Source organism: Eutrigla gurnardus (assembly GCF_963514095.1).
Source record: "Eutrigla gurnardus genome assembly, chromosome: 6".
Taxonomy (NCBI): domain Eukaryota; kingdom Metazoa; phylum Chordata; class Actinopteri; order Perciformes; family Triglidae; genus Eutrigla; species Eutrigla gurnardus.
This window is the reverse complement of record NC_139920.1, coordinates 16349412-16374754: the sequence shown is the minus strand read 5'-3', so window position 1 is coordinate 16374754 and position 25343 is coordinate 16349412. Positions and strand designations below refer to the sequence as shown.

The 25343-nt window shown below is 41.5% G+C and overlaps 1 protein-coding gene across 3 annotated transcripts; it reads left to right on the top strand.

Annotated features, from left to right (window-relative positions):
* The first annotated feature begins 582 nt into the window (after positions 1-582).
* rfx2 (regulatory factor X, 2 (influences HLA class II expression)) lies at positions 583-25337 on the top strand. 3 transcript variants are annotated; one of them, XM_084011888.1, is made up of 18 exons: positions 583-735; positions 10999-11107; positions 11996-12085; positions 12997-13079; positions 13423-13693; positions 14923-14997; positions 15842-16023; positions 16209-16328; positions 17416-17537; positions 18146-18264; positions 20711-20823; positions 21015-21166; positions 21738-21835; positions 22184-22333; positions 22441-22649; positions 22742-22895; positions 23001-23043; positions 23296-25337. In XM_084011888.1, the coding sequence occupies exons 2-18, from the start codon at positions 11000-11002 to the stop codon at positions 23415-23417; spliced, it is 2211 nt and encodes a 736-aa protein (XP_083868014.1). In that variant the 5' UTR covers positions 583-735; position 10999; the 3' UTR covers positions 23418-25337. The 3 variants fall into 3 exon arrangements, with proteins under 3 accessions (XP_083868014.1, XP_083868016.1, XP_083868015.1); XM_084011890.1 differs by lacking the exon at positions 11996-12085; XM_084011889.1 differs by lacking the exon at positions 14923-14997.
* The last annotated feature ends 6 nt before the right edge of the window (positions 25338-25343 follow it).

The window sequence follows — 25343 nt, the reverse complement described above, 5'->3', positions numbered from 1 at the left end:
CCAGAATAATGCAAGGAGCTGTTGAGTATTTATTTCAGAAGCAGTAAGTATTTGGAAGAAGGAGATAAACATTTCCCTCAATAATCAGATTCAAGTGTATTGCAAAGCAGGTTTTCACAAATAATTTGCCTTGGTTTTGGTGCACAACAATAAACATAGTACTAAAATAAAATAGCAACTTCCCTGCTGCAAAGGTAAAGAAATACATACATTGCTACTTTCCTTTATTGGAGCATAATTTAAAGCTTAATTGGAATATCGCTGAATATGAACAATAAAGTGAGTACATTATAATCAGTTACACATAACACGTATTTAAACTATTTCTTAAGAAATAAATAGCTGGGGTCAGTTTGATTGTTGTGATGCATGCGGTACATGATAAACATAATTTATGAATAACCTATATTAATCTGAATGATGCACTTCGACCAGCTCCCTAGTCAAGACCGCCTTCTAGTGGTTCAATTCAAATTTACAGCACTATTGAACTGGGCGGGACTCTTGTCCCTTTGGCCCCTCCCTTGCATAGTGAGGGCCCTGACGTAGGCATTCGAGGGTAGCAACAGTTGCCTCGAGACCCCGTCGCGCCATAGTGACTGTAGCCGTGGAGACAGTTACTTACCAACGGGCGCAACACTCAGCAACAGCAGCAGCAGCATCTGGAAGTCAACGAGCGAGTAGGAGAGAGGGGAAAGAGAGCAAAACCAGGGCAGAACTTTTCCCAAGGCAAAGGTGACTATTATCTTTATCGGTTTAAATGCTGAATTATTCACAATTTGGAAAAAACATGCTCTTGGTAGACTGCGTTGCTAGCATTCCTGGTTATTTTCCACAACATAACTTTCCCATCTTTGTGGCATCCGCCCCAAGTTGAGAACAGCCTTCATACTCTCCATTTAACTGACGTTCACCTTTTCCTGGCAACAGTTTTTTCGCACCTGGAAAATGTATGTTCCACCTCTGCGTTTCGAAGTCGCTCTGCTTTGCTTACACGTTTTACCCAGCGGCAACGCTGTGTATGACGTTTTAAACAATATATATATATTCAATACCACTTTACACTTGTTGCTGCAAAGTGTAGTGTGCGTATGTGTCGAGCAGTGAACGCACTCCCAGCTCAATCCCAGCCGGATGGACAGTAACTCACTGTTACCAGTCAGGCTACAGCTAATGCTAACTGCTATCGGCGATGACGGCGACTTCACTTGTGAGTTCAACCGTTTGTTCCGTTGTTAACGGTTTCTCTGAGTTGTTGGTCACAACGCAGCCGAACTTCGTTCTCGGTGTGTTCTTTCCGGAGAGCCGTAATCCAGCAGGTGGGAATGTGGCTAGTTAGCGTTAGCAACGTTGGTCCTTGTGCTCAAACTGCAACTAACGTCCGCTGCGAGGAAGCGTGAATTCAGCAGGGGGGGTAACTTTCACTTCAGCAACCAGTTTACCATTGCTTTCGGCCCACTTTCACCTCACAAAGTAAATACAAATACGCACTCTATAACTGGATATGTGAACTTCTACCGACGATGTTAAGACACGCGACGTTAAAAACGTTTCCAACCCGGGTGCTTCCACTCGTCTCTATATCAGGAGACGTTTAATAACCTCAATATGAACGAATCTATGTTAATGGGATTACACCGCGATGATGTTTAAATGGAACAAAGTGCCTCGCAAAGTTGTTGTTTTTTCATATATATATTTCAGAAATGGCTTAAATACGTGGATATGCTACAGCTAGGTGGTGCTATGATGGTTCTTTTTTTTTATATTGTTTTGTCTTGTTTTTTTCAATCTTGGTTGAGAGATTGAGAATTTAAAGTTTTCTATGCGCTCTTAAAACTTAAAACGCCAATTAGAATACACATGTTCACTTTATATCAAACTGAATGAAATCAGTGGAGCAACAGACTGAAAGGCAGATTGTTTGCTAATAGCCAAGTTGTTCTGCTTCATTGTTTTAAGTGGCAGTTCCCATTAGGTTTGCTGTTTGACCTCTCTTCTGAGCTGAAGGCTCATATCAATCTGAAAAAAGCTAAGGCAATAACAAGGACCCCCCCCCCCCCCCCCCCCCCCATGGTTTTAAATCCCCTTTTCATTAGCTTTACAGTGGAGACTGTGACTGGTTTCCAGCGCTTTGCGTCGCTTTTTACTACTTAAGGGATTCTGTCTTTTTTTGCCACATGAACTACAAGTGCTATCTTCTCAAAGATAGCTGTCACCTGCTCGACCATTTGAAATGTTGTTTGCTATCGAAACATTCAGGAAGTGTTTTTGAAGCATGAAAATGTCTCTAATTGAAATGCTAGATGCTAATGATTTGAGCTATAAAGTTTCAGTAAGTATTCAACTTGTAAAAGAAGAGTATGTAATGTATGTAATGAGTATGTAATTATGTAGAAAGGAGTAAACATGCAGATCTGGTCTGTATGGTTATATTAGTAATAATTACATAATTAATGACGATTTTACTCCATTTTGGCCATGCTATTTGAAGGAAGAATTGAATGTGCACTATCCAACAGACTCAGTAGTTTAGATGTAAGTGTAAGAAACGTATTTGATCAGTCAGATAACTCACTGCAGCTACAAAGGAAATAAAGGGATGACAGCGCTGAAACGCTGCGTGTAACCCCCCCATTTGAGCATGACAGTGTTATGGTTACATGGCAACATGATATACAAATACACCCAAGTCATGGAAAGAAATAGGATGGAGTGTGCCAGGGGACGAGATGTTATTCTTTTAAAAGTCAGTATTTTTAATCAGCTTATTTTCATCTCTCTCTTTGTAGTAAGAGTGAATAGTTTTGGCTTGCAGTGGCAGGTCCGAAAGAAACGCTGCTCAGAGTCTTAAACAAAATGGAAAGCAGCTGCCGACAGTTATTTAGAAATGTCTTACTGACTTGTACTGGAAATTATTCATGAAAATGTCAGTTCTAAAGGGCATGTAAAATGATTTTAATTTGTTTGTATCCCAAATTTCACTTGCCTTTTATTGGTCTAGTCTGCAGCCTGTGATCGTGGACTTGCTCTGTTCCATTTCAGCGACAAGTGCTACACTGAACTATGATTTAGAGAAAATGTTGCTCCTTCTTTTAGCCTAACCTCCTCTCCTCTAGCCTTATTTTGAGCCATCTGTGGAATTGCTCGTATGATCTGCATAGCTGTGTCCGGCGTTATCCGTGTGCCATTTTGAGTGTTTAATGGACCCGTGTGTGTAGTACAGTTCAGCTATCAATAGGACAGCTGCAGTGGTCTCTTGGCCAGTAGATGACCTGACACAGCTTTTAGTCACATGTGGTGTGTGTGTGCTGTGTGGGTGTGCTTGTGTGTGTGTGTTTATTCATGCTGTATTTAGATTACCTTGATGAGGCCTACTGCTGCCCTGGGGAGAGAGGTTCTCAATCCAGTAGTCTGCTACAGATATAGATGTGTACCCAGTCACTGCCATTGGTTTTGTCTTTGCTGTTTATAGTTGATCATATTCAGATAGAGTTGCATTTACCCCCTGCTGTGCTAACAGATCGCCTGGGTTGAGCACATTTCATTGTCTGATATTAACACGTATTTAATGGGTTATCCCATAACTCTAGTCAAAGGCATGTCAGGAAATCACAGAGCAAAGCAGAATAAGTAAGAGGAGAATGCCTTGTGGGGCTTGTTAAGTGGAAATTAATAGTGCAATTTCTTCACAACGTTACAGTTTCATCTCCATAATTCATTTATTTGTGAAGGGCTTTCATGCAAGGGATGTTCTGTTACCATTTTCTAAGAATCTGTTGGAAGGAAAATAGTTTAAGTGTCCTCGTGACTCTCACTTCACATCATCCACCTACAAAGATTTTGGAAATCATTGTAGGCTTACGCTGCTAGGATACAGAGAAACACATCTTGTCACACACCAAAAAATGTTGCTTCTGATTGGCCCTTCTGATTGGCCCTCACACATGGCAACAAGTTGAAACTCGTGGAGAAATGAAATGTTTCTCAGTATGTTTCTACTGTCTGTCCGTGTGTCATCAGGAGCATTCTTCACATTCCACCTGTTTGTATCGTAGCTACACAACTGCTAATTAAATTTCCTGCCACAAACAGCAGACAAGGCAGTGGCATTTGCATTACAATGCCCCCCCCCCCCCCTACTCTCTCTCTCTTCCGAGCAGGGATAGTAGCATCCCCCCCAAACCTCTCCTCACTATTCCATTCTTTTGTAGAGTTTTATGCTAGTTTGTTCAGACTGTTTATTTGGCTTGAAAATAACTTCTGTCATTGTTACCGTGCCACAACGTAATTACCAGAACCAAGACTAGGCTAGTGGTGTGAGATTCAACCAGATTTGCAAAGTGAGTAGAGTACACCCAGACAGTATTTTTAGATGGAATTAGCTTAGATCTTCAACATAGCTTTTCAGTAGGTCTCTAATTCGGAGATTTGGTGCAGAGGCCGTCATTGTCATCAGTGGAAACAACCCAGTTTTAGCTAAATGGTGGATGTCCTTATCTAATGCAGCCCACAGATCCCATTACTGATCTTTGAACCCTACTCACGAGCTTCAAAGGAAAGCAAATGTTAATGTACAATGTTCAATTGAAAAGCAGCTTTGTGTGCTAATTGTTATCATGCAAGAATTAACAGCATTTGTGACTCAATACTGAACATCTGGTGTTTCCACTGACGAAGAAGAAAAGTTGCAGTTTCGAAAATGATTTCAGTCAATTAAAACCAAAATTAAATAAAGAAATAACAATTAGACTTGGCTTTGAATAATCAAATAAATTAGGGTGTGAATTCTGCTGATATTATGTAACGCATTTTACTGGATCTGGTGATTGGCTGCAGAAGAGATCATTTTAAATCCAGACCTCATTCAGTTTCTATATGAAAGGTTGGTGGATTTAGGTTGCATGATAGTTTGACTAAATGATACCGACGTATTCGTTTTGACTCATAGTTTCTGTTTTTTAATATTGCACCATGTTGAATTACTAGTGTTAAAACCATACTACTGTAATAACTGCATTAAATTAAATTTAAATGTTGCAACTGTAGTTACTAGCAGTATTATTTACAAAAAGTGCAGCGACCCAGCTAGTTGTAACCATTTTTCTGGTATGACCTGTCAAAATGCAAAGCAAACCAATGTTTGGCTTGTACAGTATTTTATTTCACAATCAAAGAGTTATTAAATACTTTATTCCGAGTCTCATGGCAAGTATTGCTTTTACAACAGAAACTTTGATCATCATACATTTCAAAAACTAAAAATTAACTGAGGACTCATTGTTTGTGTTAAGTAGTGCCTTTTGAAGGCATACTGTTCATACAGTATGATGATTTTCAAAATCCTATCTGTTTGAGTAAACGCCTGCCAAAAGGGCCTCCCCGGGTGCAACAAAATGTGATGAAGGAAGCACACTGCCAGAATCTGAGGTCATCTTTGCAGAATGTGGTTCCCTGGGAAATAAAACACCACATGTTGGAAACACACACAAAAAAAAAAAAAATGCAAGTGAAAGCAGATTTAAAGTTTACTGTAAGCGTTTTCTGTTTGGAGTATTGTTATACTCACACAGAATAGGATGCATTTCTGGGCTAGGCTAAAGCTTAAGGAGACTTGAACAAGTTGTCAGAATCAAAGGGACCACGACATTACCTCCAATGAGGAGGTTATCTTTGCAGTTTTTTTTTTATTTGTCTGATAGTTGGCAGGAAATCTCATTATTTTGTGAAGAGATCTTTATAAAATTAGGTCTAAAGGTAGACGTTGCTCATTGTCATCATCACTTATAAATATGTTTCCATTATCTCAATAAGTAGTGCTTTTACTTGAACTATGTGTTGGATGTAGCTGTGACTAGGGCTGGGCGATAATTCAATATGATAATTTATAGTCTTTCAATGGAATCATATGATATAATATATCAAGATATGTAATACATAACATCATCTAAATTGATAATAACAAGCTTATACTAACTCAGAGATTATTTTGCACTAAAGTTCTAAATTAAGTGTGAAAACACTGATCATTTGTCATGTATTTAATTCACATCAGAATACAAAACCATGTTGTTACTTCCATGAAGACTATTTATTGAATAACTAGAAAACATGCTTTATCAAGATATGAAATGAGCTATATTAGGATAGAAGATTAGCCAGTCCCAGCCGTGACAATATTTAAATTGAGATTAGATCAATTTAATATCTTGTGCAGATATGAATGTAGAGACCTTGAAGGATCAAAAAAGATGTTGCATGGTTGTAATGAATTTTTGGGCATGCCAAACATTAATAATCCAGTGGAAAGTGCGAAATAAAACAGATATGCAAGAATCCTGAAATGTAACTGTAACTATTAGTGTGTCCTAGTAGCTGTTAAGTCTCCATCATCTCCTGAGGCAACCAGGTGACTTGAGTGATTTTCCCTCCTTTGTGTCATCAGTATGGCAGCCATGGTTCACATTAGATAATACCCGTGAAAGAGCCCATCTCCCCCATTTCTTCCCTGCTCCTCTTTGTCGTGTTTTCCAGTTTAACTTGTCAAAATGTTCAGTTAATCCTCATTCTTCATCTCGAGATGTTAAATGTTAAGGATGGGGGGTGGGTGGAGGTGGGGGCAGTGGAAATCTGGAAAGGGTTACAAGAGGTAGGGCGTTGGGGGAGGAAGTTGCTAGTGTAGAGCATGGGTGAACACACAATCTCCATGGCAACGGTTTGATCTTTTTCACTATGGCTGTCGGGCCTGCAGTGCACATGGTGACCGAGTGGACAGGTTGTGCTGATGACCAGTGTGGAGAGGTTGAGCGCAAGAGGGGAGGGGGTCCTTGCATCAGAGACAATGCTCTGTTTCTCCTTTTTCTCTCTCTCTCCCCCCCTTAAACTCTGCCATGTACAGACCCCAAGAGCTGCTTTGATTGGATTAGCCATGAATTAATGAGACAGGCTTGAAGAACAGCCTCTGTTGTGGAAATCTCTTATCATATCTTAATTTGCTCTTTGTGTGAGAGCTTGTGCCTCTGTGATTTTATACTTTTTACAATAAGATAAAAGAAAACCCAAATGACCATCTATTTGTTTTGCATATATAAAGAAATCTCTAAAAAAAGCTTCATCAGAGACCTGTTGCTCCTCTTCATACATATATTAAGGTGTGACAACGGGATTCATATGCATAGTGCTGAACAAATGCCCTCTGTAGATGTCCCTTAAAAGCAACAAGTCTGCTTTATTTTGTCGTTTATCTTCCCTTGAGTTGGAAAAAGGCCTGCTCTGCTCAAAATTTGGAAGAACTTAGCCTGTATTGTAAAAACAAGTATAGTTTTTGGGTGGCATTTTGTAAAGCAACTTTGAAAAATAGACAATTGTGTCCGTGATGACTTAAACATTCCTCCTTCTTGTGAGCACCAAGTATTTACAAAAAACGGAGCATTTCATCTTGTCCTCTTCAATCAAGTCTAAACCAGCATAAAGTCTGTATTTTGATGTAACTCCAACACAGGAAGACGTCTACCTCCATGTCCCCTGGTGTCTGAAATGAATAGCTTGCATAGTATTTATTGTTGTAAGTTTCTACTTAGCGTGAGATAGAAGGATCAGGTGGGGGGATGGCATTGTTTGGTTTGGGAAGTATTCTGTTGGTTGCATAGCAACAGGCTCCTGGAAACGGGAGTGGACGGTGTTGCCACTAGCAACCGTTGTTGCTCTGCAAACAATGTGGGCCAGTGCAAACATGAGCCAAGACAGGGCTCCTGCTTTTAATTGAACATCTGTATGTATTTTTCTTTGATTGAGCCCTGTTTTAGTTAGATCTGTTGGTGACATATGTTTAAATATTGTCTGTACTTTTTTTTTATCATTATAGGCTATGGCATTAATGAGGCTTTGGGGTTCTACATTGTGTCTATTGTTGTTTCCGTTTAGCTTTTAAAACTCAGGTAACTCTTTAAAGGAGGGGCTGTTATTGTAATGTTGTTACTTACCCATCTGGGATTTGCCTGAATGAAACCAGGCTCACAGACCACACATGGAAACAGACTTGTGTGTGTGCGTGCGTGTGTGTGTGTGTTTTAAGTTGTCTCTAGGGTGAAGGCAGAAAGGTTTGGCCCGAGACAACAGCCCATCCAGAGTAGCAATTTTGCGGCCGTGTGCTGTGTCTCCTGCTGTGTTCTACCTTTGTGCCTCACAGAGCTGCTGGTGGGGAATTTGTGTGGCTTTTAACCTTTCCTGAGCACTAAGCAGAAAGACTCCTCTCTCCCTGCACTTCTGTCTCCCCCCCTGCACTTCTATCCCCCCCCTCCACGTCAATGATTTGGCACACTTAACCATACCTATTAAAGCCAGCACTTTAATTGAGCTATAATGGATGAAAACGTGCAGGTCACTGCTCTCTTTCCCTGATCCCTAACCATCTTGCCATGCCAACCACTCCTCAAGGGCATAAAGAAGCCTTCGATCTTGTGTCACTTCCTCTGGTGAAAATTCTGAAGATAAATATTGGGATTGTTACAAATGTATTTATAACCCAAGTGACACTCCATAGTCAAATTCCTTGCTGTATAAAGATGCTTGAGCATTGCAGTGATGTTTTAAAATGTTCACTCCTTGTTAGCATCATTCTGATAATAGTCTTTTAATGACATACAAGAAAGAGGTGTGAAGAAAAATGGTAATGGAATATGAGCGCTTTGACATGCAAGTGCTAATTGTGCCCTGCTCTAACAAATACATTGAAACTGGACTCAGCGGGCTGCTTAGGGTCGACTGAATATGGCGCTTAGGAGGCCCATGTCTGAAGATTGACACATAGCTGGAATTTCGACATAGGCCTCTTCCACTCATGTTAGTCATGTCGGCAGAAGAGCAGTGTCTTTGCCTGTGGCACAATCTCCACAAATGGAAAACGCCAGTGGTGGCACACCCAAATCTGTTGTTTTGCTATCTTAAAGGTACACTCTCTGATTTTGATATAGCATCCAGTACTGTCCCCGGATCCTAGATATCCCCCCAAGATACTGCTGATGGGTAAACCTGTACCGTTGAGAGTTGCTATCTCTTATTTTACAAATCTACTACTGTTTTTAGTGGGGTAAATCTGTTGATGGTCCACTCCGTTTGATTTCTTTTGTTCTTCCAAGTAGCTTTAAGATCAAAAGGGCAATCATCTGTTCACAGACAGTTTGTATTTCCTTGTATTTTGATCACCTACCTTAGAGAGCTGTGATTGGCAGACTGATGCTGTAATTAACAATAAATACAGAAATAAAAAGCCAGACTCTCTCCAGCCCTGAACAGTATCTTGACTTTAACTTCTTTCTAGTCCAGAGCGTGGATTACGATTTAGAGCTGTAAAGAAATGATTTTAGCTAAGCATTTGCTGTTGCAATCTTCTTCTGCCTGTGGGAAAGGCTTCATAATGGGTGGTAGATTTTGTGGTATCGCCTGTGATAGCTCCATCATGTTGTATTTGGTGCCAACAATTAGGGGGTTGTATAAATGAGTGGTATCCTGTATCAGCATAGTCTTTAACTCTGTAAATGTTCCACAAAAGAGGATGCTAACTCCATTTTGATGTGAGCACAACATTTTGGTTGGAACTATGGTTTGGCTACATTCATTTCATCTTCCACTCCATCACTGGTGGGGTTTCCTTGCTTCGGATTCATTTTGCCTTTTTTCTGAATTACATGTTAGATCTGTTTCTGAATAAACACTTCCTGGCATACGATATGAGGCAGCCTTGGTAATCATTTATGAATCAAGAGCACTTAGTTTGCTGCAACGGATACATGAAGGTCTTTTTATTTTTTATGTTAGCAGAGGTTTGAATTGAAAAGCTTTAATGGTGCAGCCCCATCCGAAAGTGTAGGTGGGTTATTGTGCTGCACCTGTTGCTTGTGTGCCGCTCAGCCTCCAGATTACTGCAGCCTAAGTAGTGTTCCTCAGATCTCTTCCAGTGGATTAAAATAACATTTTAGTGCATGTGTTATAAATGATCAAAGCATGTCTAGAACAGGTTCTGTCTTGTAGTTTTTTGCTGTTATTCTCCCGGTGATCACCATTCTCTCGTTTACCTACCGACGGTTCCTGTTGCGCCTGTATTTCTGCTCATCAATTCAACCCACCCGCCAACTGTGCCGTATCTCCCTCTCTCTTTTTCTAATCCTACTCCCCCTCTTCTCTTTGCGGTTGCACTCGAAAGTTCCTGTGCAAGAGCTTTATAAGAGGGGGAATAGAGGAGTGAACAGGGAGGGGAGGCGGGTGGTTGAGTTGGGGGTGGTCGTCATGGATTCCTCACCATAGCAACCGACAAACGTTTACAAAGCATTGAGGAATTTCCTCATATCAGCTGGATTATTGGAGCCCTCAGAGTACTGCTCTCGTACGAAACAAATGCTGGATATCATCAGAACCCTGGCAGGGGCTGGAGCCTCACTGCCATTTTCATCTTTTTTCCCCCTTCGTTTTTTTTTTCCTTTTTGAGAGTGGGGAAATTGTTTTTTATCTACTTACTCCCCCTTGCAGTTCCATTCTTCTCTTGTCCCTTCCTTACTCCCGCTCTTTCCCTTGCTTTCCTTTTTTTTGGAGAGCCTTTGTGTCACTCCGTTTTTTAGTTCCCCTTTGCTATGCTGTGCACATTGTCACGCAGTGGAAAGTTGAGTGGCGGCAGGGCTTTTGGTCCTCAGGAAGCAGCTCAGTCCTGTTGGTAACTTGAACTCCTGTACTGTAACTTTTCAGATTCACAGATTCAGCTTGATCTGGTAAAGCCAGAAACCCCCTGGGGCACAATGAATTCCCTGGTGGCTCCATGAGAGAAGGGGTGCAGTGAAAGAGCATTTATTTAGAATGGTTGTATATGTGATGATGTGCAATGCTCTTATTCTTTTCTTTCTAGCTTCAGTGTACCTATGAAACGATTTCTTCCATCGTGTATTAAATATCCCCTACTCATGTCTTTTTCCCTTTTCCAATTTCACTTTGTCTTCCTCTGCAACCCAGCATGCAGAGCTCAGAAGGAGGGACAGACACCACGACCAGCGTGGCAGCGCTGCGGACATCATCATCAGCTCAGGCGCCTGTGGTACAGCCTGTCCCAGCCTCTCAGCAGGTAGTATCTTTTCTCTCCCGCTACTGTAATGACAGGACAAATGGGGAAAGTCTGCAATGTCTTAGAGCACATTAGATTTGAAATATTATTCAACCGAAAAACTCGGTTCAGTGCCAACTCTTTTCCAATGAAAGTACCTAGCAGCACCAGCGCTCCAAAAGTTGCTAAATCTAGTTAGAAAGCCGCAACGCAGACAGCCCGTCCCTTCAGGTCTCCGTCCCTTCAGGCCTTTGGTCCCTTCAGGCCTCCGTCCCTTCAGGCCTTTGTCCCTTCAGGCCTCCGTCCCTTCAGGCCTCCGTCCCTTCAGGCCTGCGTCCCTTCAGGCCTCTGTCCAAAGCAACCCCCCTAAAATTATCATTATGCACATAAACAATGAAATTGGCCTACTCACAGCTCTCATGCTAGCAGCTTGTGGCTGTGAGACTGTGATGACGTGCAACGTGTGCATCAGGAGAGAGTGTACAGTGGGTAGACACTCGGGTAAGCTGTCATTTCATTTGAGCCAAATTTGACAGTTCAACAAATATGTATGAAGAAGCTTACCAACCCTAGCTCACCCTAACTTTTCCATCCTATTTCTTTCCAAATGTTAAGTATAAACGACTAGTTACTGTTACTAGTTACAAACCAGCTACTCTACTTGATGCTTGAGCATGATGTCTGAAATAAACGGCATAATCAGAGGAGTACACTAGGAAAATACAGTGTTGTACTATACACCCTTCTATCCTGCCCTGGCATTTAGGATGTTTGACTGGCGGAGAGAGGTGTGTGCTGTTATTCATGAATGCACGTTTCACGAGTGTCGACTGTCACATGTTTACAATTATATGTGTGTGATTGCAGCAGCATACCTATGTAATTGAGTTATGTCTTGTATCCACACAGAGGGTGCTGGTTCAAGCTACAGGCTCAGCTCAGAAGGGAGGACAAGTACAGCAGCTTTCAGTACCCAGGGTTCAACAGGTCTCTCAGCAGGTACACAGTGCTGTACATACTTATACAGTGCTGTGAAATACTTGTACACCCTTTGGCTTTTTTTTCTCTTTTTTTTTTTTTTAGATTAACCTATTTTGACTTTTGTGACTGAGTCAGAGACCTATACTGCGCTTTTTAATTGCATTATTATTATTATGACATTAAACACAAAAGCTAAATAAGCATACAGCTTGTTTCTCCAGGGCTTATTTGTCACTTACAAACTTTTCATTCAGGTCACAATTTGCTTATAGGTTAAATAATAACAGAATGGGAAATTGTAGTCCTTAGTAAACAACTTAAAATGTAATCGAACCATGTTTGTGTTTAACAATAAATGAAGGTCCCAAACATGGCAGGCTGTTCACTTTCCTGAAAGCTACTCATCCCGAGCATGTGCCAAACTTTCTCCTGCTTCCTGTGCCCCTCAGGGGTATGCAAACGTGTCTTTCTCTGGCTGAGCCTGGCCCGCTGCCTGCGTACATGAATAACATGAAAATACAACCGCAATACAACTCTTTGCATCTTTCACATAAACTTCAGCCCCAATGTTTGTTAATGTGTAAATGTGTTGATTTTGCTTAGCTGGCTGCTTCTTTTGTGATGTCTAAGTTAAAAGGTCTTCTCTGGGTCCCAGGTTATATGTGAAAAAGCCTGGTGATTCCTGGGGGCTTGAACCAAATCGCTTCACAAACTCTGTGTGATGTCTAGCTTCTATTCTAATGGTGAAAGGAGTTTAGGAGTTGACCTGACTGTCTACTATTAGCTTTTCTTAGGTGCCAGTCTCATATTTCCAGGTGATTTTGACATCATTTCATAACATTAGCCAGTAGGAGATGGACTGCTTTTCACTATTTATAGTATAAATTACTATATTTTCCCTGCTTTTATTTCCTCGTGTCTCTCTATAGGTGCAGCAGGTCCAACATGTCTACCCATCCCAGGTCCAATATGTTGGAGAAAGTGGAGAGACTGTTTACACCAATGGAACTATGTAAGCAATGTTACATTACTCCAGTTATAACAAAGTATTTTCATTGTGTAGTTCAAATAGCCTATGCAATAAAGTTCAATTGAACCCAGTAAAAAAACAAACTGGTATTTAAACACTCATTTTTGCTTCTTCAATTTAACGGAAACCCACTCCAAATGCAGAATTCATCTTGAATTATGAATGAAAACATGCTGGATGGAAAGCATAATGGCAGATATGGTTTTCTCATAATTGGAAAAAGAAAGTGAAAATTGGAAGATTCTTAAATGGCCTCCTGAAATGTGTGTTGTTTAGCATCATTATGGAAAATCACTGACTCCTGATTGCAACCATCTCTCCCCAGCCGAACAGCCTATTCCTACAACCCCGAGGCGCAGTTGTATGGACAGAGCAGCGGGGGAACCTACTTTGACTCGCAGGCTGGGGGAGCGCATGTCACCACGGTGGTCTCCTCTGCCGGTGGTGGGGTGCCCCCTCACGGCATGGTGGGCATTGCTATGGATGTGGGTAGCAGCCACATCATCTCCAGTGGAAGCACCTATCTGATTCATGGAGGAAGTATGGAGGGAAGCCGCAACCACATATCACACTCGTCACGGTCCTCCTCAGCTATGGTGAGCAGCATCTACCAGTTTTCTCTGCTACTCTGAAGTACTTTTTCAAATAGAAAGGGATGATGTGCCAATAAAAACAACAAACAAAATAAACAAAGACTGAATGACTGACCAAATATTCTTCAGGGATTGTTGGTCTTTTTTTACTATGTGGCAAAATTAAAGTTTTTATTTTTTTATTTTATTTTAAAAGTACATAAATTAGTTGTTACTAGTCAACAGCAGAGATCCCCATTACCATATGGTGTTGTGAGATGCACACTGGGGCCAACTGTCATCACTGCTACCTGAGCCTGTGTCCAGTCTGGCTCTCGGACAAGCATTAAAGGCAGGGAGAGACACACAGGGTTTATGGCAACCTGAGTTGGGGCCTCCTGGCTGCAGTAACACATCGACCGCAGAGCAGTACAGGGCAGAGAGCCTGTAGAATCGGGACATTGGCTTAAATAATTCAGCACTGCCTTGTTTCAGAGGTTTTCACAGGCACTTGAGCACCCTGCGAAACAAAGCAACCCCTGGGGCTCATTACCATTTGGCCATGAGCCCTCTGGAGCCTTCTTAAGGCTTGGAACGCTGCCTGCTTCTTTTTCCTTTTCTTCTATGTCTCCAGTTTGGCTGCAATACCACACATCTTTTCTTTTTTGACTTGATTTTCTTCTAAGGCTCAACTGAATGTCCCTGGTTTTGTCATTCACTTTGCCCGCCAGTTGGACTCCATTATTTTTTGTTGTCCAAAGACAGAATAAAATGTCAGTGTATTTTATAACCATGAAGCTCTGGCTTGTGTTGTAGGTACAACTCAGTTTATCTGATTTTTAGTCTTTCAAGTTACATTGTTTGATACATTTTTGCAGATGGGGCAGAGTTAGTTTTAGGCGTTGTTGACCTATTGTCCTCAAACTTGACGTGACCTGTGCCCCTGTTTGTGGTTCCTATTTGCATACATTAGAGTTTCTGACCGCAAAACTTCACTGAGCGGCTTAACCCAATGAGACCCTTGATTTGCATGCTTTTGTCAGTCGATAATGGATTTGGCTACAACACTGACTGATTTTAATGGAAATGCAGAGATCTGGCTGCTCGCTAACAGTCTTGTTTCCTTTATCTGTTTTATTTTTTTGTGTGTTTTCTTCATATACCCCTGCTTATTTCTGTTCCCCTCTCTTTTTCTATCCCTCTCATTCTCCTGCCTCCTCCCTCTTTTTTTTGCATGCTTCTTCTTTCTTTAGCTTGAAATGGCGATTGAAAACCTCCAAAAGTCTGAAGGAATTGCAAGTCACAAAAGCAGCCTGCTCAACAGCCATGTAAGTCAACCAGGAACTTTCTTTGAAAAGGACATGAGGGAAAATTCAAATTTCAAAAAACATTTAGGCAGTGTGTTCTGCTTATGTTCTGCAATGTTGAACACACTACCTACTCCTAGCTTTACGTACTCTGCACTTTCACACTGCCACGCATAATTTCCCCAAATAGCTTTCATCCTTAATTTGAACTCACATTTTCTATCAAGTTTTGCTTAATAATGCGACTTGTATATATTTTTTAATACCCAGCATGGACTTAAATTGATGTTTTTTTCCCCCCGAAGACATGCAATGAAGTTTATTGCAGTATGACAGGCTCTGTCACTCAATTATAATGAAATTCAAATAAGATGTGATATTTCCATCCATAATTCCAATTGCCAACATGGGACATTTGTGGTTTAGATTCCTTCCCTTCCTACTCCTAACCTCAATTGTGATCTCACAATCTCCACATCATTTGTATGAATAGTGTCTGAAGCATCTGCTTTCGATGCATTTTAAACTGTCACCTAATCTTCCTCAATATTGACTTGTGCGGTAGAATGAATAGCACTTCAGATGTTTTGAGTGTTTACTCAATCAGCCATTCCTTATGCTGCAGTTACTTACTGCTTCAGGCAAGAATACAAAGGGCTAAACGTAGCCACAGCAGGAGTGAAGTGGTGTCTTGGGTGTGTAACCTCGTAACAGGTGGTTATGTGATGTGCGTGGTGAGTGTTATCTGTCTCGATGTGCTAATAAGTTGCAATGCTCCGCTTGATTTCCAGCCAAATGACCATCATAGAGCGGTTTGTCTGCCGGGGCTCACCGATTGGGGAACCGTGTCTTCTTCTGTTTTTAGTTGCAGTGGCTGCTGGACAACTATGAGACGGCAGAGGGAGTGAGCCTGCCCCGCTGCTCCCTGTATAATCATTACTTAAGGCACTGTCAGGAACAGAAACTGGATCCGGTCAACGCAGCCTCCTTCGGCAAGCTCATCCGCTCAGTCTTCATGGGCCTGAGGACCCGCCGCCTCGGCACAAGGTACAAACAGGAAGAGGTTGTTTTTTCCGATGCTGATAACGGTAATCGTTATAGGTGATGAGTATGATGATGCTTATAGGCCTTGGGAGACTTTCTGAAGGGAGAGCATAATGATAGAGATTGCACTGATGGAAAGTCTTCTCCTCCTCCTCACTGGTTTCTGGTTATTCTTATGATTCCACCAGAGGCAACTCAAAGTATCACTACTATGGCATCCGGGTGAAGCCAGACTCACCGCTGAACCGGCTGCAGGAAGACACCCAGTACATGGCCATGAGGCAGCAGCCTGTCCACCAGAAACAGAGGTCAGCACTCTCTCTTGCCATTTGTTTCAACTTTCAGAAATGTTCCATTCACCCTATGTCATTTTGCTGGTTGTGCTGTACTTTGGCAGAGTTATCTTTTAAGTGTTTTTGAATTAAGATCATGTGGTGATCAAATTTCACTTTTGGTGACATTTCCTCTGTGACAGCAGCCTCACTTTCATAGCCTACGCTCTGAGGCTGTGCTGTGCTTTATCTTAATCAAAGTCCTCTCCAAGTTCTTTGGCTCTTTTCCCTGCCCATTTCATTTTCTTTCATGGGTCCCTATTTTCCCCCAAGTTCTCTAACTCTAGACCAAGGCTGCCTTCAGCACTGCCAACATGTACTCATGTTTTTTATGGAAACAGAAGTTTGTTCAGCGACTTCTTCAAAGTGTTAACAGTTGCAGCTTTTGCAGTGTATTATTTTTTTTGGTTGCTTCTCATCGAACACTGGTGGCAAATGTTTGAATGTATGTTTTTAAAGAGTTAGTTAACAGCCCTGAAAGTCTTGTTTTTGTTGACCTAAGTGGTTTGAATCTCACCTTGCTGTAGTGGTGTAGTGATGTGGAAGTGTACTCCAGGGTGTGTGAGTACACCATGACATCACTTTTGGGTGTGTCTACAGGTACAAACACATTTCTAACCACACATTGTCTGTTTTGAACGTTTCAAACAGAGAGGTGAGTGGAAAACTGCTTTTCAGCCTGGTTTTAAGTTACTCTCCAGTTTCTGTTTCTTTCTCCTTTCCTTCTGGAGTGTAAGTATGTAGGTCACTGCTGAGTTCTCACTATGTATGTGTAGTGGTTTTCACCCCAGACATACCCACCAAAATGAGGCAAACATATCTCAAAGGCAAAAAATATGAATAGAATAAGTATGCTGTTTAAAGTGTTAGTTTCCTTTTGAATAAACCCCTGCTTATTTGCTAATTACCTTTTTGTTTAAGGTGTGCTTACCTATGTGCGACTTCATTAGAATGATAACCTGCATTGTCCCAGCCCTCAATGGCACGTTCTTTACTATTCCAGCTCACCTAGTCCTTCAAAACCCAGCAAACATACATATCGTGTCTTCTACTGTGTGTTTAGGTTCAAACCTCTACAGAAGGTGGACGGCATGTCTGACAGCCTGTGTGGGAGCTCTCAGCACTGTAATAGCACTCCAGAGCAGTCCGTGGCTGCTCAAAGCCAACACCACCAGCAGTACATAGGTAAGGACAGGAGGTGGGCGGTTGCCATGACAACGGTTTGTCAACAAATGTTTGTCACATGACATGCGTTTTAAAGTTTGATCACTTCTACTTCTTTCTTCTGAATTTTTTCCTCAAGTAAATCACAGAGATAAATCATATTTTTCCACATGTTGGCTTTACTCAAACAATAATAATAAACACCTGTGATACCTGCCAGACTGGTAAAATGAACTGTCGGGCATCTTGTATGCTGAGATAATTATAGGATATGTGTTTCTGTGTTGACACTGTATGATCTCCCCATACAGTTTTATATACAGTCCCGCAAAAGTATTCAACCCATTGGCATGTTTTCTATTTTTTTTTCTCTTTACAACCTGGAATTAAAATGTATTTTTAAATGTATTTGATGTAATGGACTTTGTGAACCCCAAATTATTTTTCATTAACCTTCACTATTTTGTCCATTATAAAATCCAATTAATAAATTGAATTCCAGGTTCTAGTGATACAAATTAGGAAAAGAAACAAGGAGCACTAATACATTTGCATGGTATTGTAGTTTCTGTCTCTTTGTGTGTGTCTGTGTAAGTGAAACGTGTGACTACATTTTTGCTTTTTTGCAGATACGTCCCACTCCTTGCCTCCATTTCCTACTCCTGACTTGGGCACCCAGCCTCTGCCTGAGCGCATCAACATGAATGACATCAAGAAACTGCAGACACTCTACAGAGACCACTGTGAGGTAAAGCTCTATGAATGTGTTTCTCACTGAGCCTGCGTTGACGTGAATATAAATGGGAGCGCTTTAAAAGGGAACTCCACTGATTTTACACATCAAAGACAGTTTACAGGTCATCGGGATCACTGTTAGAAAGTTGTATAAAGCTTTCTGTATGAAGTCTGATTGCTGGCACTGAGGTGTATTCTGTGGCAACACTGTCCTGCTGTTGTAAATACTCACTAAAGCACCAAATGTGTATTAATTCAGTGTAAATATTGTCTCCAACAAATACACTATTTACTCCTGTTTGAGTACCATTTAATTAATATTACAATGCCCAGCCATTTTAAATAAACAATGAGCCTTTTCATTCATTTTTAAAGATTTACTGGACAAATGAGAGCCACATACATGTTAAAGAAAAGTTATGAAGCTTGAAATGTATTGTAATCATCATCGGCTTTTGGACTTTACTGTGATTTCATCACAATCCAGACTAATTCTGGCCCTAATATGATGTATTGGTTTAATAAGTGCAGATGCATATCCTCAAACTATAGCAATCAAGAGGTGCCCAGCTTCTACTGAAACATCTATTAGGAACTGTATAAGGTTGACAGGTTGCAGGGCATAATCCATAGTCTCTTGGTAGGACAATTAGGATATAGCAGAGTAGAAATCAAATTGAACATTACATTTTGGGGGGTTTTACTGGCAGGAGAGAGGGCTGTGATTAAAGCAGCGAAGCTCTGGCTTTATCATATTATCCCTGGCCTCCCCTTGTCTAGCATGACCACGCTCCCTTTGTTCCAGTCGTCTTTTCATCTCTGTGCAGCTTTCAAGACATGCCAATTAACCTTTCAGCACGCTGGGTGGACATCTTGGTGTCTTTGTGGTGGCCTCCCCTTGGGCCTTTGTGTTGCCTTGTCTGAGGACAGGCACATGGGCTCCTGTCTTTGTTTGCCAGCGCATTTCTGTCACTCTCACAGCTCTCATTGCCTCTGTGTGTTTAATGTTTATGCATTTCTTCTTTTTTCTTTTCACTTTTCTTGTGAGCCAACAGTGACCTGTTAACACATTAGCCAAGACTTTTTATCGACATCATTTTAAGTTACAACACAAATAAAGTTGGCTTAAGCATAAAAACATTCTTATTTTTCATGCAGTTACAGGAGTTTTTGAGCAGGGCTTTAAATGGGCTTGTGTTCACTGTTGGGCATGTATTTATTAATGCCATGGTAACAACAGTCATATACTCAGGTATCAGCTTCGTCATTTAATGAATGGCTGAGCACAAATGATTAGGTGTTTAATAAAAACTGAGGATAGTAAATTACACTGTAGACCACATTAGTTGTAATTGTGTGCGCACAGATGTGAGGGGATAAGATTTGTGAATCTCTGCCGCAGGCCGCTTGTTTGTGTGCGGCCGTGCATGTGAACATGTGTTATTTCTCCTCCATGCTTCTTTTTTCTTCTCTTCTCTTTTAAGGCAAGTTGTTTTTCCCGTGTGGTGCAAAACTGTGGCGGCAAAACGCTCTAATTTAGAGGGAATGGGGAATTCTCCTTTTTTGTTTTGGAGTTCTGTGTTTGACCTGTTGCCTTGGGCAACCGTAAACAAGGTTGCCACGGCAACGGCTGGAGAGGAAGCACAAACATATCATGTGATTGAAGCCCACACTGCTGTGTAACAAGATCCAGCGGCAAGTGCACGTCCTGCCAGATAGCGAAAGCAGAGAATCTCTGGGCACGGTGTGAATCATACGTTCAACGTAGAGATATACTGAATAACTCAACAGCGAGAGATCGACCTCCACTTCTTGTGAATGTCCTAAACAACTTCTACAGCGCTGGTTTTATGGTTTACTTTGACATGCGTGTGTCAAGGGTTAGAGGTGATCCGGTCACACTCTTTTTTAGAACTTGGTTAATGCGTTTTCTCTCTGACTAAGCCCTGAAACTTATTTTATCATTTTAGATCGCCAGATTACCACTGCTTCCTTTGCGCTCTCGCAGTGTTCACTTGAGCGCGGTACACTCTGGTTTCTAAGAGCCTCATACATATGAACAGGAAAGGAAATCACACGGGTTAGTTCAGGTCAGCACATTGTTGCTAAAGGGAGGCAAATGTATGCATACATGTATGATACTTAGTTACTTTTTGATCTTAAGTTTCCTAATTTAGCTGAGTGAAATGAACCGAAAGGGGAAAAAAAAAACCCCCAGTTGAAGCATAAACATGGCCTTTAGGATCCTCCTGATGATTAATGTGTGGGGAGCTGTGTTTGAGCTGGCTCATTGTCTAACTGGGAGGGCCTGGAGTGAGCGAGAGGCTGCTTGCCTGCCTGTAGAAACTTTGTTGTGTGTCTGGTTGCCATGGTTCAGGTCTGTATGTTTTGTCCCCCCCTAACCCCTCCTTCTCTCCCTCCCTCTCTCCCTCCCTCCCTCCCTCGCTGCTCTCCTGCAGGCTACTTTGGATGTGGTGATGAACCTCCAGTTCCACTACATTGAGAAACTCTGGCAGACCTTTTGGTATTCAACACCGCCACCTAGTGACGGAAATACCACCATCCCCAACAGGTCAGATGATATTTAGAGGAAGAGCTACGTCTTATTTTTAACATTCAAAAACTGTAACCATGTTACCCAACTGTCTGCTGAGGTTTATTTGATAGATAAAGATAGATATTTATGTTTGAATAATAGATGCTTGATAGATATTTTTTAATTGGCCTATATGTTTCCCCCCTTCTGTGTGTGTGTTTGTGTAGTGATGATGACATGGAGGGCGTGATCCCCCGAGAGAAGCTGGTAGCTCTGTGTAAATATGAACCAGTCAGACTATGGATGAGGAGCTGTGACCACATCCTCTACCAGGCTCTGGTAGAGATCCTCATCCCTGATGTGCTGCGTCCTGTTCCTAGTCAGTACTCGTGATATTTTATTTTCATAATTGTATTAAGATACTACAATGAAGTACACTGTATTGAGACAAACGTGTGGGTTGTCTGTGGTCGAAAAAATCCCTCCTGAACCACCTCACGTAAATAAAATACACACACTGTAGAAGTAATACCAGTACAGCTTAATCTGATTACCTATTTAATTAATGAATTAATTAAATTGTTTGTATCTTATGATACTTTATGCATAGTTAAACCTAGTAAAGAAAACCTTTTGTAATTCAGACTGTTTCCCCCCTTTTTGTGAGCCAACAGTTGCCTATAAACACAAAACAATATTCTATTTTCATGCAGTGAAGAAGGACCTTTTTGAGCCCAGTTGTAAAAAGTTACTGTTGGGTCATGTTTTTATTAATGCCATGGTAACAACAGTCAAAGATTCTGTATTTGCCGTGCCATCGAGTAAACGTTGAAGGACAAATGATTAGGTGTTTAATAAAACGTTTTGTTTTCCAGATCTACTTCATTCAGTTGGCCGTGTTTGTGTTGTAGTAAAGTCTTTTTGTAACCCAGGCTGTTCCGTTTCTTCAGGCACTCTCACTCAGGCCATCCGCAACTTTGCCAAGAGTCTGGAGGGCTGGCTAACTAATGCCATGACCAACTTTCCTCAAGAGATTATCCGCACCAAGGTAACAAGAAAAAAAAAGACCCTTTTCAACAGCTGTTACCTCCATTCTATGTGCATGTAATATAGCTCATAGGAAGTTTGATATTAACATACATATCTAGTGTGCACATCACTAAATCTAACATATTTCCTCATAGCTTCAGCCTGAACAGTTACTGTAATCATCTCATGTGGCTGGTTTGTGTTCCTTAGAGTTTATGGAGATGCAAGATATAGTATCATATTTACATGTTCATTTTCTGACAGAGAGCCCTAGAATCCTAATCTAGTGTCTTGCATGATTTGTTTCTAACAATCACACATTAAAACATAGTGACATAAAATGATGGGGTTTGTCATGGGGGGGTAGGTGGCGGTGGTCAGTGCGTTTGCCCAGACGCTGAGACGATACACCAGTCTGAACCACCTGGCCCAGGCAGCCCGGGCCGTCCTCCAGAACACCTCTCAGATCAACCAGATGCTCTCGGACCTCAACCGGGTGGACTTCGCCAACGTCCAGGTAGACGTGTCTGAAAGCTTCCCTGTTGATTTAATGTGGAGGCTTCGTGTTTCCTGGTTCCCACTCGTGGATTCTTGCTGAATGTGTGCGTTGGTTGTGTGTAACAGGAGCAGGCGTCATGGGTGTGTCAGTGTGACGAGAGCGTCGTCCAGCGTCTGGAGCAGGACTTTAAGGTCACTCTGCAACAGCAGAGCTCTCTGGATCAATGGGCTACCTGGCTCGACAACGTTGTCTCTCAGGTCCTGAAGCCTCACCAGGGCAGTCCCAGCTTCCCCAAAGCTGCACGCCAGTTCCTGCTTAAATGGTCCTTTTACAGGTACGAGGGGTTACAGTGAGGCTTCACACGTTCCTCAATACAAACAAAAGCATTTTATACATATCTCTTTTTCTCCTCTTGTCTTCCTGCAGCTCCATGGTGATCAGAGACTTGACCCTGCGTAGTGCAGCCAGTTTTGGCTCTTTCCACCTGATTCGCCTGCTGTATGATGAGTACATGTTTTACCTGGTGGAACACCGCGTGGCTCAGGCCACCGGGGAAACTCCTATTGCTGTCATGGGAGAGGTAAGAAGGAAGATATTTATACAGAAGCTGCTGTGGTCGCTCCACACATTTGAATGCAAATGATGATGTTTTGTGACTAATGCTCTCTTATCTCTGGAATCATAGTTCAGTGACCTCACCTCTATGATGCCGTCTCTAATGGAAAAGGGTAAGGTTTTATTATACATTTATTATATTTATTGCTCTTGTCTATAAAAAGAGATATCTAATAAAGCCTTATTTGACTCAAATTGAGAAAAATCATGGAGATTCTTACCGTAATTGGAATTCGCTACTATTTGGTCGAGGCTCACAATTAAAACTATGATTACCACCTAGCGAGTAGCTTTTAAAATGATTAATGTACACTCCTTATGTTGATCTTAACCGTTAACTATTCCAACATTCCCCCACTCTCTAGATGCGTCCTTCTCTGATGAGATGAGTGACCTTGGAAGTGACGCCGACACGTCCAGAGGGCCTACTGAACCGGCCGTAAAGAGAGAGAGGATCGACATGAGCCACCCTCTGCAGGAGATGTGAGTGGAATCTGAACGGGGCCGCAAAAAGCCACAAGGACCAGCAGCTCGCCATAACAAGGTGACCTTAAAGTGGCGTTTGGGGCCTGCAGTCAGTGTGTGCAATGTACATAGAGAAGAAAGTAGCAATGTCAGTCCTCCCCTCACTAGCGTTCATAGGGATGGAGATCTTTCTCCCAGGAAGCTCACTTTTTTTTTTCCTTTCTTTTTTTTTTTTACTCACAAGGGTGTAACACAGGTCTGATTTTCTTTCCCCTTTTGTTGCAACTGTGAATGAGTTTGTGCAGTACCTTTTCAATGGATGTGTAACTTTGAGTGGTGGTGTGCGGTGTTTGTGATTCTCCTCTTCTTCTTCTTTTTTTTTTAAACTCTTAACTAGCTGTGCCATAGTGTCATTTGAGTGCCTTAGATCGCTAATTTTGAAACCACCACTTCAGATGTCTATCTGTCCCTCAGCTGTGCCTCTACCGCAGTACGAATGTATCGTCTCCAAACCTCAGACATTCAAAGCACCTTTAACATTGATTAGGTGTAGGTGTGCATACTCCTCGTTGCCTCTGCTGCTGCACATAGCACACACACGCACACACGCACACACGCACACACACACAACACACACACACACACACACACACCAAAAAAACAACATGCAACCTACTGACCCAAAGGACCTTTCCCTCAGTCGTTTCCACCAGCTTAGCCAGTCATGGCGTTGTAGGGCCTCGTAGTCTCGCAGTAGTCAGGAAGGCAGGGAATTCTGTATGCTACCGTGGCTGTGTAAGGGTTGGTTTGTTTTACCTCAATAGATTTCTATGCTGTTCGGCTCAGTTGACATGAGGCAGGTTTTACAAAAATGAAGCCACTTTTGTAAATCCTAATACAGTGACTCACATGTGCAGACCTGTGGCGGTTCACTCAGCGGCCACAGATCTAGAGTAATTGACTTGATGGAGATGTTAAAACCATAACTGGAAACTGGTCCGTCTCATTGAGCCTCGTTTTCCGAAAAGAAAAGTGGTTTTTACATTTCCTCTAAGGGAGATGAATCAATACACGTTAGAGTGATGGACCTGTAAAACCAAAACTTACACAGAAAGAGGATCTCGTTGGCATCTGAGCCGGCACACGCTCCCTGACTTCAGATATTTTGACCTCATGCTGTTACTCAGAATAAAGTCTTATGTTCCGTTTGAATTAGATAGAAAAATACAGTGCATTATTTGGGGAGTTTGTCCATAATACATTTTAAATATATAAATATAAATATATATAAATATATATATCTTTGTATGATGTAGAAAGTGTGTGCTCTGTGGCCTTCGGTCTTTGCCTAATCTCTCTTCTCACACTGTACGTCGTTGGTTGCTTTGTTTCGGGAGAATATGCTGACTGGCGTGTATGATTTTTTTTTTTTCAATCTCAATTGTTCAATGTATGAAATTCAATTAATACTGTGGCATTACTGCGCCCGAACCTGTCAACCTGTCACAAGCTAATTTTATTTATATAAAGTATTCTCATTTGAAATTGGTTTGATTGATTTATCCCCAACCCCTCCCCCCCCTTTTCCAATGATTTTGTTGTAGCGATGAGAATCCTTGAGCTTGAGTTATTTAAGGCTTTTTGTAACTTGTGCCTGTCACAGTAATTTGCCTTCAAGTGCTTTGGAGAAAAAAAAAAAGTAATTTCTGTGTGTACTTTGTAATGTTTTGTAAGGCTGTTTTAGACTTTTGACGGAGGATTATTTTTTATTGAACTAGATTTGGTTCTTCTTACAAGTATACTGAACCCTTATTTTTGTGCATTTTCAAACCTGTTCTTGACTACACTTTAACTATCCTAAGAACAGATGATGGTCTGTAATAAACTGCATTGTTCAGCTGTATTTTGTACTTGGTCACTATGTGTAATAAATTGGTGTAAACCAAAA

Bases quoted from the DNA above. Each gene is read 5' to 3' on its own strand.
- rfx2 (XM_084011888.1), top strand. From the start codon at position 11,000: ATGCAGAGCTCAGAAGGAGGGACAGACACCACGACCAGCGTGGCAGCG. The intron at 13,694-14,922 runs GTGAGCAGCATC...TTCTTTCTTTAG, and splicing joins CACGGTCCTCCTCAGCTATG to CTTGAAATGGCGATTGAAAA. The intron at 16,329-17,415 runs GTCAGCACTCTC...CTGTGTGTTTAG, and splicing joins CCTGTCCACCAGAAACAGAG to GTTCAAACCTCTACAGAAGG.